Source organism: Coenobita brevimanus, chromosome 90 (assembly GCF_032717465.1).
Source record: "Coenobita brevimanus isolate Jiangsu-jjx chromosome 90, ASM3271746v2, whole genome shotgun sequence".
Taxonomy (NCBI): Eukaryota; Metazoa; Arthropoda; class Malacostraca; order Decapoda; family Coenobitidae; genus Coenobita; species Coenobita brevimanus.
This window is the reverse complement of record NC_137043.1, coordinates 25,120,699-25,138,065: the sequence shown is the minus strand read 5'-3', so window position 1 is coordinate 25,138,065 and position 17,367 is coordinate 25,120,699. Positions and strand designations below refer to the sequence as shown.

The following is a 17,367-nucleotide window of genomic DNA, read 5'->3' as shown; positions in this document are numbered from 1 at the left end:
GTGAATTGCCGAGACAATGGCGTGCAGGGGGGGGGGGAGAGGTTATGCGGTGTAAGGCATTGTCCCTGCTTGGCATCTTGTAGAGGAACAGAGGAAGGTGTCCCGTGTATACATGCCAAAAATCACTCGCGAAATCACTCGCGAAAATTTTAAATTGTGCAAATTAGGGACCTTGCAATGTTGCCGCGTTAATTTACGTCTCTGGGATATGAGTGCACATCATGTGAGGACGTGAATTCACATCTCCGGGATGGAGCGGGTTAATTGCCCACTAAACCACCAGGTGCCATAATTTGGTTATGTGGACTCACCATCCACTTACTTGATGTAGTGCTGCTCTCAGGTGTCGGCCCTTTCCTCTCCTCCATCCTTCTTTCCTGCCATCCTCTTCTGTCTTTCTTTCCTGCATTCTTTCCTTGTCCTTCTGCCTACGGGTGACTTTATACTCCCTTTTCTGTCTTTCTTTCCTTCGTTCTTTCCTCTTCCTTCTGCCTATGGGTGACTCTACACTGAGTGACATGCCAAGTGGTTTCCTGTACACCAGGAAACCATTTACTACGCTGGGTGGTAATCATATAGCCAACTTATGGCGCCTGGTGGTTTAGTGGGTAATTACGGCACTCCAATCGGAATGGGCTGGTAAAGGTTTATATCCAAGGGATGGTTGGGGTTTATTGCTCACTTAATGCCACTCAGGGATGAGTGAGGCTGGCCACTCTCATTTTTAATGTCAGGACCAACTTGCCTAGCCCCGGGCTCCTATGTTCCTCATGAGGCACCATAGGATTGGATGATGGATGGATGGATGGTTACCACCCAGCATAATAAATGGTTTCCTGGTGTACAGGAAATCATTTGTCTTGTCACTCAGTGTAGGGTCACCCGTAGACAGAAAGAAGAGGAAAGAATGAAGGAAAGAAAAGCAGAAGAGGAAGGATGGAAAGAAGGAAGGAAGAGAAGACAGGGCAGGCACCTGAGAGCAGCACTACATTGAGTGAGTGGAAGGTGAGTGCCCCCACCAACCATTATTGTAATATAATTTACTGCACAACAAACAATGCCTGATAGCCAAGATAATGCCACATGGAGTGGGTCACTACATGGGATTGGCTCAAAGGAACCCTCAAAGTCAGTAGTGGGAAGAGAGGTCATGGGATCACAGCTCAAGTGGAAAAGTGAATCTCTGCTGTTTTGGATGAAAAGTGCAGTTTATTGTTGGAACCAGATAGAATGGCTGAGCAAAAATAAAATTTTTTTGGCCAGGGAGAGCATTGCATTTGTGAGTTCTCTTAGCATTGTCAAAAATCAATTGCAAAATGTGTTGTGAGTCTCAGGGAACCCCAAACCATATGCAGAATATATGGACGGTGTGTATTTTTCCTCTTGCCCATCCAATAACTCTTTTTTCTCAGAATCTACAAACAAACATTCTTACACTAAAAAAAAAAAAGTGTCTGTTTTACATATACAGATACTGTCAAAGGACAGACAAAACTAAAGGTAACAATCAATATTCCCTCCAATCAAAAACAAACATTTCTATCTATCTACTGCCAGACGCTTCAATCCTGTAAGGGATGGTCATAGACAAATCGCCTCCATGTCACCCTGTCCAATGCCTTGCTCCCAACTCACACCCCCCTCTCTCATATACATCTCCATTCCATCCCTCCACCTCATCCTCAGCCTCCCACTCCCTCTTCTCCCCTCCACCTCATTCGTATACACGCTCCTCGTTAGTCTCTCACTCTCCATCCTCTCCACATTGCAAAACCATCTCAATGTACCGTATTTCTCCTAACAATTTCTATCACATCCACATCCACACCACACTGCTCCTTCACTTCTCCTTTTGTCAGTCTATCTCTCCATGTAATTCCACAGGTTCCTCTCAAATAACTCATTTCCACCGCTCTCATTCTTGACTTATGTCCTTCCAACAAGGTCCAAGCTTCACTTCCATACATTAAGAGTTGGTATCACAATACTGTCATGCAGTGACTTTTTTACTTCCATGCTCATTTACCTGTTCCTTATCACTGCTTTCAAAGAATCAGCAACCATTCATCCTTGTTACCCCTTTCAAGCACTTCACCCTCTGAACTTCCATCCTTGCTTATCACACTACCCATGTACTTAAACACACTCACATTCTCCAATTCCCCATTATCCAGCCTCACTGTATATTCAGTGGATTTATTTCTCTCAAAGACCATAACTTTGCTCTTTCCTACGTTCACCTTTAGATTCTGTTTCTTACACACACACACCCAAACTCATTCACCAAGCCGTGCAGCTCCCCTTCATCATCACTTAACACCACAGTATCATCCGCAAAAAACAGTACAGGGAGTTTCTAAACACTGCCCTCTCTCATTAGGGCCACTCCAATATCCACTGCCCTACTCTGTATCTGTTTTATAACACCATCCATATACAGATTGATAACCATAGGGACATGACACATCCCTATTTCAATCCAACATTCAAATAGATAAATTCACTCAGTTCACTATCCATACACACTGCAGCCTTAGCACCCTCATACATACTCTTCACGGCATTCAACAACTTCCCATTTACTCCATATATCCATTATACTTTCCATAATCCTTGTCTATCCATCCTGTCATGAGCTTTCTCCAAATCCAAGAAGGCCGCATACTACTTCTTTCCTTTCTATAGTAACTTTTCCACTAAAGACCTAAGAATGAATATCTGATCTACACAACCTCTTCCCTTCCTTAACCCTCTTTTTTTTTTTTCTCCAGCTAATTCCTCTGCCATTTTCCTAACTCAGTCAGTAAGTATCCTACCATATGCCTTTCCTATTACACTATGAAGACAAATGCCCCTATGATTACCACATACTTCTTTTTCCCTTTTCCCTTTGTACAGGGGAATAATTATACCTGACCTTCAATCCTGTGGGACTGTACCTTCCTCCCAGGCCAATCTGCACATCTTCAATATCCATTCTACTACTATCTCTCCCCCATGCTTCAGCACTTCACCACACATTCTATCAATTCCCGGGGCTTTCCCCATTTTCACTTTCTTCATTACTTTCACTACTTCCCTCCTACTGATTCCTTCCTCTCTTCTCACCTCCCTGCTCTTCCTGGCCATTCCCCAGCCACTGATATGCATATTACTTTCATTCTCTATGTTCAACAACTCCTTAAAGTGCTCTCTCCATCTGCTCATTTTTTCTCCCTGCTTCACTAGCAATATTCCATTTTTATCTTTCACTCCCCGACTTACTTCTTTCTCACCCCGTCTAACTATCTTTACCTCTTTCCAGAACATTTTCTTACATCCCTCCACTTTATACTCAAATTCCTTCCAAATTCCTCATCCACTCTCTTCTTACACTCTCTTACTACCAGTAATCTTTTCACCTCGCGCTTCCTCACTACATATACCTCTCTCTTCTCTCTCTCAACTTCCTCCATGCCCATTTCTCATCCACTCATAATATGCTTCTTCTTTTGTGCCACAGCCTGTCTCAACACTTCATTCCAACATGCTGTTCCTTGTACTCCTTTTGATCTCTTCACTCCACACATAACCTCACATGCTGCACAGATTTCTTCTGTGAATATCTTGCACACACCTTCCACACCCCCCATCTGCTCCAAATCATATATACCCAATCACTCCTCCACTTCTCTCTTATATTCTGCTTTTTTTCTATCCTCTTGCAACCTTTCTACCCTCCTTGTATGGAATACTTCCTCCTGTCCTTCCCTTCTCCTCCTCCTCCAATTTATTTGAACCATGACTTTGACCATTACCAAATGGAGGTCAGAAAATCCACTCCCCCAACCTCTGTACACTCTTGCATCCATTACACACCTTCTCATTCTATCATCCACACAAACATAATCAATCATTGCCTTTCGTTCATTCAGTTCACCACCGTTCTTTATCATCACTCGCCCCTTATACCTGTGGATCATTTTGTGTCTAAACAGGGTATTGGCTATCACCAGCCCCTTCCTGCACAAATGTCCATTAGAGCACTGCCATTCTCATCCACTTCTGCAGGCACACCCAACTCACCAACTACTCCATCCACCTGCACATTCCCTACTTTTCCATTCATATCTCCAATCAAAAACACTCTCTCATTCCTTTCAAATTCTTCCATGCATGCTTCCACATTTGTCCAGAACTCTTTTTTCTCTACTTGCAAAATCTTGCATTGGCACATACACACACACACACAATCGCCCAGATTTGTTGTCCATCTTACCCACACAATCCTTGAGCAGAAAGATCCATACTCCCTTATAGTCTCCTTCCATCTCTTGCACACAATACAAACTTCTTCTTTTGCCATCTCATTCTTTCCTATTTCTGTACATATATCCTATCCACACTACTATTCTCTCACAGTCTCACCTCTCCATTTTGTTTCAGTTATTCCACATACTTCCACTTTTGCATCCTCATGCACCTGGACAATCTCTCTCACTTTCACCTCATCATTCCCCCCAGTCTAAAACAAACATTTGGCCAAACCAAAAATGCAACAGAGGTACGTACCTCCTGAGAACACTTGATGATTTTGTCATCAATATCAGTGATGCCCATCACCATGATAACATTGAGATCAAAAACACGTGTCAGGATACGGCGGATGATGTCTTGCTTCACGTAGCATCTGTTAAAGGTGATTGCTTTAATCAGTAATGAGGCAATGGAAATATGGGATGACTGTGTGAGTGTCTGTGTATTTGTGGAAACAGAAGCTGAGAGGAGAGAGGTGAACCAGGAGACAAAGGAGCAGTCAGGGAGAAAGACTGAAAGTCGAGAAGCTGAGGATCAAACAAATGGCAGATGAATATAGGACCAAAGTAGGGGAGGAGTTGGAACCAGTGAATTGGAATTAAATAGATCCGGACAGCCTATGGAATGCATATAGGGATTGCATAGTTAGGAATGCTAAAGCAGTGTGTGGTGTGGCAAGAGTAACAACAAACAAGAAAGGTACAGCATGGTGGGATGAAGACATTATGAGAGTAGTGGAGGAAAAGAGGAAGAAGTGGCTAGAGTGGTTACAGAACATGGGTTCAATTGAAAAAAGAACTGAATATACTGAGTGCAAGATGCACATAACGAGACTAGTGAAGAGGAAAAAGGAGGAGGTAAATGATGATCTAGGAAGAAAAATGAATGCAAAGTACTCTGAAAATAGGAAGTTATTCTGGAAAGAGGTGCGGAAATGTAGAAGTGACAGTGGAAAGAAATATGAAAGTGTGAAGGATATAAGTGGTAGATTATTGACCCACAGGGATAAAGTATGGGCCAAATGGAAAGAATACTTTGAAAGCCTGATAAATGGGAAAAGGGAGAACTGAGTGGCTGTAAACATGACTGGTTTTGTAGGCATGCAGAGAAGGAATGCACTGCCAGGAAACGTGACACTCACACAGATGAAGAACGTCGTGAAGAGGCTGAAAAATGGGAAAGCAGCTGGGGTTGATGAGGTGTATGCACTGATGATTAAGTGTAGTGGACAGAGCAGAATGAAGGGCTTGTTGGAGATATGCAAGATGGCATGGATGAGTGAAATTGTGCCAGCAGAGCGGAAAAAGGCTGTAAGTGTGCCCCAGTACAAAATAAAAGTGAGCAAAGTGAGCGCAAGAATTATCGTGGCATAAGTTTATTCAGTGTTGTAGGGATGATACATGGAAGAATTATTATACAGAAAGTATGAGAGATATCTGAAGTCCTAGTGAGTGACGAACAGGGTGGCTTTAGGAGTGGTAGAGGATGTGTGGATCAAATATCTGCAGTGAGACAGATGGTTGACAAGGCTTGTGAGAAGGACTGTAAGGTGTTCATGGCATTCATGGATCTCGAAAAAGCATATGATAAAGCAGACAGAGAAACATTGTGGAAGGTTTTGTGCATGTCTCCCTCTGTCTGTGTATCCTACTTCCTACGATCTCCTGTCTTTCAAACGAAGTGTGTCCAGGAATCTCGAAGTGAATGGATCTTGAATTTGGCTCTTTTGTATTGTTTTTGTTTTATCTTGGAAGGAACAGTTGGCAGGCTCCTGGCCTTTGGTTTCTTCTTCTTCATCATCATCATCATCTGGACCTCCTTTCCCACCCTAGGGCGGGGTGAGGAGTAGCAATGTCCAGACAGCCCAAATTTGCCCTATCCAATTGGCCATGCTTCCAGTCACTCATCATTCAAGCCCCCGGAATCCTGGCTCTATTGGATATGCTAAAAACATTCACCACGTTCTGTAGCTTCACATAAATGTATCCAACTGAGTCAATCCGGACACTGGCACGTTAAAAAGGGGTGCCAAATCGCTGATCATGCACTTCTTCCCACAACATTCATCCAGCCAGCTCGATCTCTTGTCAGTTCCCTAGCCTCACTGACTTCCATACCTCTCTTCCTCACACATTCATCCACCATATCTCTCCACCTTCTCCTTGGCCTACCTCACCTCCTCCCTCCTTCAAATTCACTCAGATGTACCTTTTTCACCACTCTATTGTTATCCATTCTCTCCACACGACCATACCATCTCAGTACATTCTCTTCAATTCCAGAGTCCACCGACTTCCTTACTCCACATCTTTCACGAATCACATTATTTTGTATCCTGTCCACCCTCTGTACTCTACGTACATTCCTCAGCATTCGCATCTCCACTGCCCTTACTCTTGACTTTTCATTTTCATGCCACACCATAGTCTCACATCCATATGTTAAAGTTGGCACTAACACTCCTCCATGTAAGCCTTGCACACCTGCAACACTCAAGTCTCTGTTTCTTATTAAGGCCTTCATTGCACCAGCTACTTTTCCTCCTTGTGCCACTCTACTTTCAACTTCCTATGCACATTTTCCTCTCTTTTCTATCACTGTACCCAGCTATTTGAACTCTCTCACCAATTCCAGTCTCTCTCCATTCACTGTAACATTGCACTGGGAGTCACCTTCTCTCTCAGTAACCATCACTTTACTCTTTTCTAAATTTACCCTCAAGGCATGATGCTCACAGACCTCAGCAAAACTCTGCACCAGCCAACCAACTTCTTGTCCGGTACTTGCAAGCAGTATCATCAATGTACAAAATTTTTTGAGATATTCCATCCATCACCATTCATTACAAACGTCATCCCTCTCTCCATTACTGGTGTTTTTATTCCTCTCATCACCCCATCCATATATACGAGTATACTGAACAACCATGGGGACATCACACAACCTTCTTTCTTCTTCCTTGCATTAAAAAAAAATAATAATAATAATGGTAAGCTGCTAGGTGCCATCGAGTTTTTATGATGATAATGAAGCATGTGTAAGGGTTACTGGGCATCTAAGTGAATGGTTCAGGATCAATGTCGGCGTGTGACAAGGTTGTGTGATGTCCCCATGGTTCTTCAATATATATATGGATGGGGTGATGAGAGAAGTAAAAACATGAGTTGTGGAGAGATGGTGTTGGTAATGAATGGTGATGGATGGAATATCTCAAATTTGTTGTATGCTGATGATGCAGTGCTATATGCAAATACCAGACAAGAGCTTGGTAGACTAGTGCAGAGTTTTGCTGATGTCTGTGTGTGTCGTGCCTTGTGAGTAAATGTAGAAAAGAGTAAAGTGATGGTAATCAAGAGAGAAAGTGACTCCCGGTGTGATGTTATTGTGAATGAAGAGAGACTGGAACTGGCGAGAGAGTTCAAATACCTGGGTACAGTGATGGAAAAGAGAGGAAAATGTGCAAAAGATGTAGAAAGTAGAATGTTACAAGGAAGGAAGGTAGCTGGTGCCAAGAAGGTCTTGATAAGAAACAATGACTTCAGTGTTCCAGCTGCGCGAGGCTTACATGAAGGAACGTTAGTGCCAACTTTACATATGGATGTGAGACCATGGTGTGGCATGAATATGAAAAGTCAAGTCAAAGCAGTGGAGATGGGACTGCTGAGGAATGTATGCGGAGTACAGAGAGTGGATAGGATATGAAATAATGTGATTCGTGAAAGATGCAGAGTGAGGAAGCCTGCAGACACCAGAAGCGACGAGAGTGTACTGAGATGGTATGGTCATGTGGGGAGAATGGATAACAATAGAGTGGTGAAAAAGGCATATCTGAGGGAATCTGAAGGAGGGAGGAGGTGAGGCAGGCCAAGGGATATGGTGGATGAGTGTGTGAGGAAGAGAGGTATGGAAGTTGGTGAGGTTAGGGGACTGACAAGAGATCAAGCTGGCTGGATCAACGTTGTGAGAAGTGGTGCATGATCGAGGATTTGGCACCCTTTTTTAACGTGACAGTGTTCGGACTGACTCTATCGGATACATTTATGTGAAGCTACAGAATGCAGTGCAAGTTTTTGATGCATCAGATAAAGCCAGGATTCTGGGGGCTTGAATGATTAGTGAGTGGAAGCGTGGCCCATCGGAGTGGGGCAATGGAAGCATGGCCAATTGGAGTGGGCATGCTTGGGCTGTCTGAACACTGCTACTCCTCATCCTGCCCTAGGGTGGGAAAGGAGGTCCGGATGATGATGATGATGATGATTAAAGTGCATGGGGGTGGATACATGGTGGTAGCCAAAGAATGGATGGAGAAAGTGAACAATAATGAGAGGAATAGATTCAGATCTGTTGGGATGATGGGGAAGCATGAATACAGGTAGAAGTACTGAAATATGCCAAAACTCCAGTAGATGACAAAAAAGTGAGAATGAAAGAGAATTCCTGGACAACTGTAAAAGCAAGGTTCTGTGCCGAGAAAAAACTGTGGTACTTGATAATGTGACATTGGATGAAGAATTTTGTGAAGAAACTGAAGAATGTTGTGAAGAGGCTGAAAAATGGGAAGGCAGCACGTGTTGAAAAGGAGTGGAAATAAGCAAGAAAGTATTGATGGATGGAACTGTACCAACAGAGGCGAGAAAGGATTGACCTTGCTGGAGAGTCTCTTGAATGTGTGAAGAAAGGACTGACCTTGCTGGAGAGTCTCTTGAATGTGTGGAGGAGTTTTGTTATGTGGGGGAAAGGATATATGCTGTAGGTAGGCTGAAGCTTGCTAAATGGCTAGGTTGAGGTGAAGGTGGAAGAAGTTTGTGAAGCTGTTGCCTCTCCTGACAGTGAGAGGGCTCCCCCTCCATGTTAAAGGGTCCATATATGCAGCATGAATTAGGATTATAATGTTATATGGTAATGAGACTTGGGTGGTAGAGAAAGAGGATATTTGTAGGCTCAAATGTACAGAGACGAAAATGATTAGATGGATGAGTAGTGCATTGTTCAACACAAGACCTTGGAGGGTTTGGACTGTGAATGAGTAGCTGCATGGAAGGAGAGGACTTGAATGCATTAGTGTTATGATGAGATGCGGTAGACTGAGACAGTTTGGGCACGTGACAAGGATGGAGAATGACCACTGGGTGTCGATGTGCGAGTGCTGAGGGCAGGGTTGCGAGAGGCAGACCGAAAAAGACCTGAGGCAAGGTCAGAGAGTGTGATCTCATGGAAAATGGATGGAACTGAGAGGTTGCTAAAGATCAAGCAGCATGAAAAGCTGCCATTAGGTGACCAAGGCCAACATATAAATGAAATAAAATAAAATGATACATGAAACAGGACTAAATGTGTCAGATGGTGACCAGAACATAGGAAAGGTTAAATCTGGGCTCCCACTCTATGAATGTGTTTCAAGATGAGGGTGTGGTAGGCCAAGAAGAAAGTGGATGGATATGTAAATCAGTATGTGAGGAAGAAAGTAATGGAAACTGATGTGGCTCATAATCTGACAGGGGAAAGAATTGGTTGGATAAGGTATACATACATGAACACCTGACAGGAGTCTGGTATTCCATTTTACACCATAAACTGTGACATACCTCAATAAAAAATATTGTTCTGATTACAACATACATAACTAGAGACCAACTAATTTTTTTTTTTTAAATCATTATGGCTAAAATATGGTAGACACTGACATGCAAATCTGTTTGTCCATATTTTAGCATGGTCTCTTCCACCACATAACCATATGAAAAGACTTATTAAAAATAATTATACATGATTACATATTAGTGGTAGGTAGGGGCATTCACCATCCACTCACTCGATGTAGTACTGCTCTCAGGTGACTGCCCTTTCCTCTCTTCTTCTGTCTTTCTTTCCTTCATTCTTTCCTCTTCCTTCTGTCTACGGGTGGCTCTACACCGAGTGACAAGCCAAATGGTTTCCTGTACACCAGGAAACCATTTACTACGCTGGGTGGTAACCATATAACCAAATTATGGCGCCTGGTGGTTTAGTGGGTAATTCAGGTGCTCCAATCGGATTGAACCTGGTCAGGTTAATATGCAGAGGATGATTGGAGTTTAGCTCACGTAATGCCACTCAGGGATGAGTGAGGTTGGTCACTCTCATCTTAAATGTCAGGACCAACTTGCCTAACCCTGGGCTCCTATGCTCCTCATGTGGCAACGTAGGACTGGATGATGGATGGATGGATGGATATATATCTATATATACAGAGTATATATATGCAGACACACACACACAAACAGAAGGGCGACCTCCAATTTACAAACGATCACACAATGAAAATTCACTTTAATGAACACCGTGTTTTACTACCCTTTGCTCGCCTAACAGATGCCAAATTTCACCGTAACAAATTTTTTTTCGTGGGCAATTTTAAAATGAACATGCTCTCAGTCTACTGATTCCACCATAGCACCACTAAGAAAGAAAACGCACATCATTCACTCCCACCCTACCATCCAAAACATTACAGTACCTCATCGACACACATGCAGCATTTATTTTGTCATCATGCCGCCCAGAAAATAAAACTCAGGTAAATGTTACTTATGTTTTTTATTGGCCAGTTGCATGTAATTGTAGATGAAGTTGTAGATTAAGGGTGATGGAGTAATAAAGTACTGTAAACAAACACTGATTAAGACTGAGTAAAAATGGGGGGTGGATGTGGGAAAAACTTGGGTTCTCAGAACCATACTCCATTTAACCCATATTATAATGAGTCTGCACGATGAAATATTGCTTAGCAAACAGTTTTTCAGGAACATAACCTGTTCATAAAGTGAGGGCCTCCTGTATACAGCCAGTGCTCATATAACGCGCGATCAGAGTGCGCGAAACTCACATAACACAAAAGGCAAATTTTAAGGCCAAGAAATGGTCAAAATGCGAATATGACAGATATAACAAGGGTGGAGAAATCTGCCCATTTTTTGAAAACCGTACTACGCTGCAATGACAGAGATTATGTGGCCAGAGGGCACAAATTATAGTTTAAACAGTCATTATGCGAAAAAATGGGTCATAATGCAGTGGAAACAGACATAATATGGCCAGTGATAATCACAGTGCTGGCTACATCAGCCAATGACGTATTGCTGTCACGTGTCTGCGTGGGGTGTTGTCACAGTCCACTGAGCATTCCTGCCCCAGTTGGGCCTACCCTCTCCCCTCACTCTGACTGCATATGCTGTTTCCTCCCCCCCCCCCACCTGACCCAGCACAACAACACGATGCCTGAGGATGCCATGCAATGCACTGATGAGCTGGACAGGGAACATTGTGAGGCAGTGCAGCAGGGGGATCAGGCTGAGGCACGAACCACAGCACCAGTTATGACCATGGCTCACATAAATAATATCTTGCCTGGTGCAGGGGCGCTCCAGGAAGCCACCATGGCTTATGAAGTGCATGAGGTTTGAAAGACTGATATGCTGAACACTGTGTTGAATGCAATGCAACCATATGAAGAGCTAAGGCAAGAGAAAATTCAACAACGCCACCAGACTCTACTCAACCGGTACTTTCGTCCTTGACAGATGCCAGAGCAACAAGAGCATGAGGAAGATGCTATGTCTATGGGTTCCCTTGAATTTAAGGGGTTTGTGCAGGAGGCAGAAGAGATGCAAAGAGGATTGTGGATGTACAGGATTTACCTTCTTCCTCAGATGAGGACTCTATGAAACCAGCACAACAAGAGGACCATGCTGGAGACCAATAGGAGTCCTGCTCTACCTCAGAATCCCACTCCCCCTCCCCCCAGCGAGCCCACAACCTCTTCAATTCAAGGTGAGGAATCCTCCAGCGTTTGTATGTAATGAAGTCGTTATTAGGTTGGTAAATGTCCTAGGAAAAATCCCTGAAAACTGCCTCAAAAGGTGAACTTGGTGAACTTAGGGCTGGCTTGGGTACCATGAAACCCTTTAACATGTACACATATGGCCCTATAACGCAAAAATCTCATAAAGCAGAACCTTCCGGGGACGATATTCGCATGTTAAGTGAGCGCTCGCTATATATACAAATCTTAACTTGCTGAAAAATACCTAACTTCTTGGAACAGAACCAGCTATAGCAATCATCAGTCATCAAATTTACAAACAAAATAACATTCCCAATGAACCAGTATGTGCAAATGTCAAATAGAGATACTTAATAAAATCAATGCTTTTTGCACAAGGGGCTTATTAGATGATTTCCCTAAGCTGAAGCTTATGGGTTAACATAATAGTCAACAGAATGAGCCTCTGGCAAATATATGTGATGCACCAAACAGAAAAACAGTAGGAAACAAAGAATTTTAGGTTCGTTAGGTGGAACCTCGACGGATTCTGAGGCCCTGAAAGATACGTAAATGACTGTCTGGTCTATTTCAGTGGCCTGTTTCAGGCTACTGAGTCCTCTAAATTTTTGTACTTTCCTTTTCCTTACTACTTTACCCTATCTTTAGGCACTGATAATAGTTCTGTAATCCATTTTTTCTGCATCAAGTACACAAAAATCCTCATTATGTACAAATGCAAGATGAAATTAATACATCAGGTAGCTTATGGGGAAAAACTAATTGGTACTGGCTGGCCAAAAATGGATCCACTTTCCCACCTCTAACAGTCTGACCATTACTGGCTTAACTCAAAAGTGTAATACAATGAGAGAGAAAGCTGACCTATGGTATAATGGCATGTACAACCATTTACAGTATATTAAAATTAACCCTTACCCGCCAGGGAACGGTTATATCCGACACAAAATCTGCAGATCAGTGATGCTGGGTGCTGGATATACAGTAACTGCAAGTGTTTTTGCACCATAGTTTGAAGTGGCCACCACCTGATCTCGTCACCAAAGGGTCGGAACAGACTCCTGCCATCCTAGGCAAGCACACCTCAGTCGTCTCTGTGACTCTGCCAGATGTAGGACAATGTTTTCTTAAACCTCTTGTCCGATTCCATTCCTGCCTCACATGGGCTCCTTGCATCATCCACATATGCCAAGTCTCTTTCCAAGGATACTAGGAAAGGGCTCAGTGATTGTGCCATAGGACATGCCTTGGATGCAACTGTGTCTAGTTTATCTAGTACTGAAGAAGTTATCACGCTGATAGCGAAGCCAAAGTTGGATCCACGAGCACAAGCACGAATACAACCTGCCTCACACGCCAAAAGTTAGTCATCTTCTTCACGTCCTTACTTAACGACACGACCACCTACAGAACTGGGGATACTTTTATTCGCAAGAGGAAGAATTGTTGAGTAATATGGTTTTTAATTTGTTACCCTAACTTCTATACTTTCAGAGATATTAAAGTTTGAAAACAAGCAATTTCGGGAAAACTGGCCATACTGAGAGGAAAACCGCAGTACTCACAGCCCCGGTGTCTTGGGGTTAAATACTTTATAACTTTTTTCTTAGCACATTACAAAAAATTCTGATATCAAGCCCTCTCTGATTTGAACAGGTACTATAAAAATTATTCCTGCAGTACACATTCAAAATATACATCCAATATGTAAATTCTGGCAACTTTACACCAAGTCAAATTTATCCCATGACACCAAAATGATAAAAGTACTTGCCACAAAAGTATTTTTACATTTTTTTTTTCTTCAACAGAGGTTACACATTAACTGAGGGATTATCTATGATTTTTAAGCAATGATCTCTGGTCATTCTTACTGTGAGAAACAAGTTTGTGAGCCTAGAATGTGTTAGATGAAAGGGCACTGTATAATATGTATGTCAAATGCAAGCTAAATGCGTAAATGCACAAATGCTGAGATGTGAAACTGAAATATCTAGCCATGGATATGGACGTGTATTGTACTGCCACAATAATCAAGCTCTTGAATAAATGGGTCTTACATTATAAAATTTACTAGAGTGATGTTTGTTCCATACAAGCCCATTCCAGCTTACATATACTGTACCTGTACAATATTAACTGCTTTAGCTAGAAGGATATACAGTACTTTGTATTTTAAACAAGCTATGTCATCCAATTTCATTCAGCTAAGCAAATACTCCTAATAAACTCCTCAGCCTGGTAATGCAATTTATACTCTTTTATTCATGCTAACTGATATTTTTCAGCTTGGGAGAGATCCCACAGATTGAGGGAATTAATTATGTACTATAGAAGTCACTGATTTTTTTTCTTAATTTTTTTATTTATTTGTCTGCTACTCTGTCAATGATAAATTAGTTATTAAAGCCTCATTCCCTTAAAAAAAAAAAAAAAAAAAAAAATCATTTCTAAGTTTCTTCTGATGTTCAGCACTAGTTGTATAGGAATGGTTGGTAATTTGGAAAACACAACTTGTATTCAGGGTTTCCTGAATCTTTTCCTACAGTCTCTAGTGGGTTTATAAATCGGAAATTATTCTAAGTGGCAGATACTTTATGGCATCTGCCTCCACCTTTTCCTTTTAGGACATTTCATAACACCTTTTCCTTAGCAATTTATTCCCCTCATTACCTGACAACATCCTCTTTGATGCTACTGTACTGATGTAAACTCTGTCAACACTGAAATGGTAAACACAACACAAACAAAAATGCTACTGTGCAATATGTAAATTAATTACTAAGGAATAGGTGCTTAGATGCCTCTTATACCACCCAGAATGTGGCCCTATGACTGATGTTGGTACTAACAGCGGATGTTGGTGGTACTAACAGTGCATGTCCAATGTGTGCAGAGTCATACACTGTTGGGCCACAGGAATACCACGTGAGGAGACCCTGGTAGCCCGTCCGTAGTGGCATCTGAAACAATCCACTGTTTTTAAAAACAACAGCTACACTTAAACAGCAGCAAAAATGAGTTAAACAATAGCTATTGCTGTAATAAAAGAGAAGACAACAGATAGGGAAAAGAGATATGCTAATTTAATGTTATAACATAACAGAATGACCAATTATGTAATTCCACAGTACATATGAATGTACAAATTGATACTGCTGACTACTGAAGAAGAAACCAAAAAGGAGACCAGAACCATGCAAAAACAGTGTGCTACTAAACTCTGCTTTTGGAAAAAAAAAAAAAAAAAAAAAATTAGCAAACATTTTGACATTACATACAGGGATTTAATCCCCGAGCTAGGCAACTATGGCCATATAGACCCGCTAGGTTACAGGAGCGCACTACCACTCTCGGCACGGCAGTCCCAGGCGAGGCTCGAACTCGCAATCCCCCAATCACGACTCCAATGCTCTACCACTGAGCCACTGTGCCCCCTTTGACATTAAAAAAAAAAAAAAAAAAAAAAAAAATGAACAGTACCATCCCTGTTGAACCTAAACAGTTTGCTCACTTGACTATTACTCCTTCAATACAATGATGCCTTTCTCAATTTCTTCCTGCTACCAGCAGATAACCTCACTCAGTTTATCATGACCATTCACACTGACTGTTACAAAATCATCATAACTATTTTCATTACACTGATGCCTTTTCAAATAATAATAAAGGTGTCAACAATGACCAATTACAAAAACTAAAGCCCCTGTAGCTTTGATACATCAGTAGTCATATGAGTTCTCACTTACCCAAATGAAGCAGCCAATGGGGTGGTAAAAATGGTCTGCATTTACTTCACAGTTTTCAATATTTCTGAGCTTTGAGCACCATGGTGAAGCCAGAAATAAAGAAAATATGGATGAAGAAACAGATAATAAAGAAAGATCACATCAAGAAACATTGTGAGGAAACCCAAAAGAATATTCACGTGGATACACTCTACATATTTTCTTTTAAAAAATACATATACTGTTGGTAATGTAACAGTAACAGAAAAGGAAGATATAATTATTAGTTTTCTCTTCAAACACAAAGATGTGTAAAAATTACAAGTACTGTACAGTACACTGGATTTACAGCAGAAAGGGTCGGGTTACATCAACAGTGGCATCCCTCTGGTTTGACACACATTTTGCTAAAGCTCCTGAGGCTTACTGAATGTGCATCAATAAAGCCTTGAACCAGTACTGTGCTGGAAAAAAAAAAATTATACCTCTCTATGCCAGCTGATTTTGGATTTTCTTTTTCTGGCTAAATGGGCTTAATACATCAATATAAGATCCCTGGCACTAATAAAAGTAATCACTAATGTCAGAAAGTTGGTTGAATCGAGCCAGGTTGGTGCCACTAGACTCTGAAATCTTCAAGGTTACTGAGAGAGCAGAGCAGCTGCGAGCTTATGAACAAATTTTGGATTTTTTTTGGGGGGGTGACTAAATTTGCTTAATATTTCCTTCCTCTTCTGTCTTATTTTACTTCATTTTTTCCACATCCTCCTGCCTATGGGTGATTTTACACTCCCACTTCTGTCTTTCTTTCCATCATTCTTTCTTCTTCCTTCTGTCTATGGGTGACTCTGAGTGACAAGCCAAATGGTTTCCTGTACACCAGGAAACCATTTGATACACTGGGTGGTAACCCTATAATTAAATTATGGTGGTGTAGTGGGTAATTACAGCACTTCAGTTGGATTGAGCCGGTGAAGGTTAACATCCAAGGGATGGTTGGGGCTTATTGCTCATGTAATGCCACTCAGGGATGAGTGAGGCTGGTCACTCTCATCTTAAATGTCAGGACCAACTTGCCTAGCCTCGGGCTCCTCCGCTCCTCATGAGGCAACGTAGGATTGGATGACAGATGGATGGATGACATCAATATAAGATTCCTGGCACTAATAAAAGGAATCACCAAAGCCAGAAAGTTGGTTGAATCGACTCGGGATGGTGTTGCTTGACATCTCCAATCTTCAAGGTTACTGAGACAGCAGAGTGGCTGTGAGCCTGTGAAGACTGTCACTCCCCTCTCGAGTTCCTAAATCAGTGTTGTAAGTGTAGCAGAGAAATGTCTGAAGTTAGCAAGACACATTATTACCTTCCATTTTACTTCGGTTGCTTGCAACAACTTCTCAGTGCTGCAAGACGTAGATCTATGTCACTGGCCTTTTAGAGGGGGAAGTAGATCTACGTCACTGGCCTTTCAGAGGGGGACGTAGATATATGTCACTGGCCTTTTAGAGGGGGATGTAGATC

General features: G+C 42.0%; 1 protein-coding gene across 1 annotated transcript in view; it reads right to left on the bottom strand.

Moving 5' to 3' along the window:
* The window catches only part of CysRS-m (cysteine--tRNA ligase-like protein, mitochondrial), a 245,783-nt gene that overhangs the window by 216,083 nt on the left and 12,333 nt on the right, over positions 1-17,367 (bottom strand). The window contains exons 3-4 of the mRNA XM_080281646.1: positions 14,993-15,081; positions 4,552-4,669 (exon numbers count right to left, since the gene is read on the bottom strand). Of these exons, the coding sequence (XP_080137772.1) occupies positions 4,552-4,669; positions 14,993-15,081 (207 nt within the window). The remainder of the gene's footprint in view (positions 1-4,551; positions 4,670-14,992; positions 15,082-17,367) is intronic.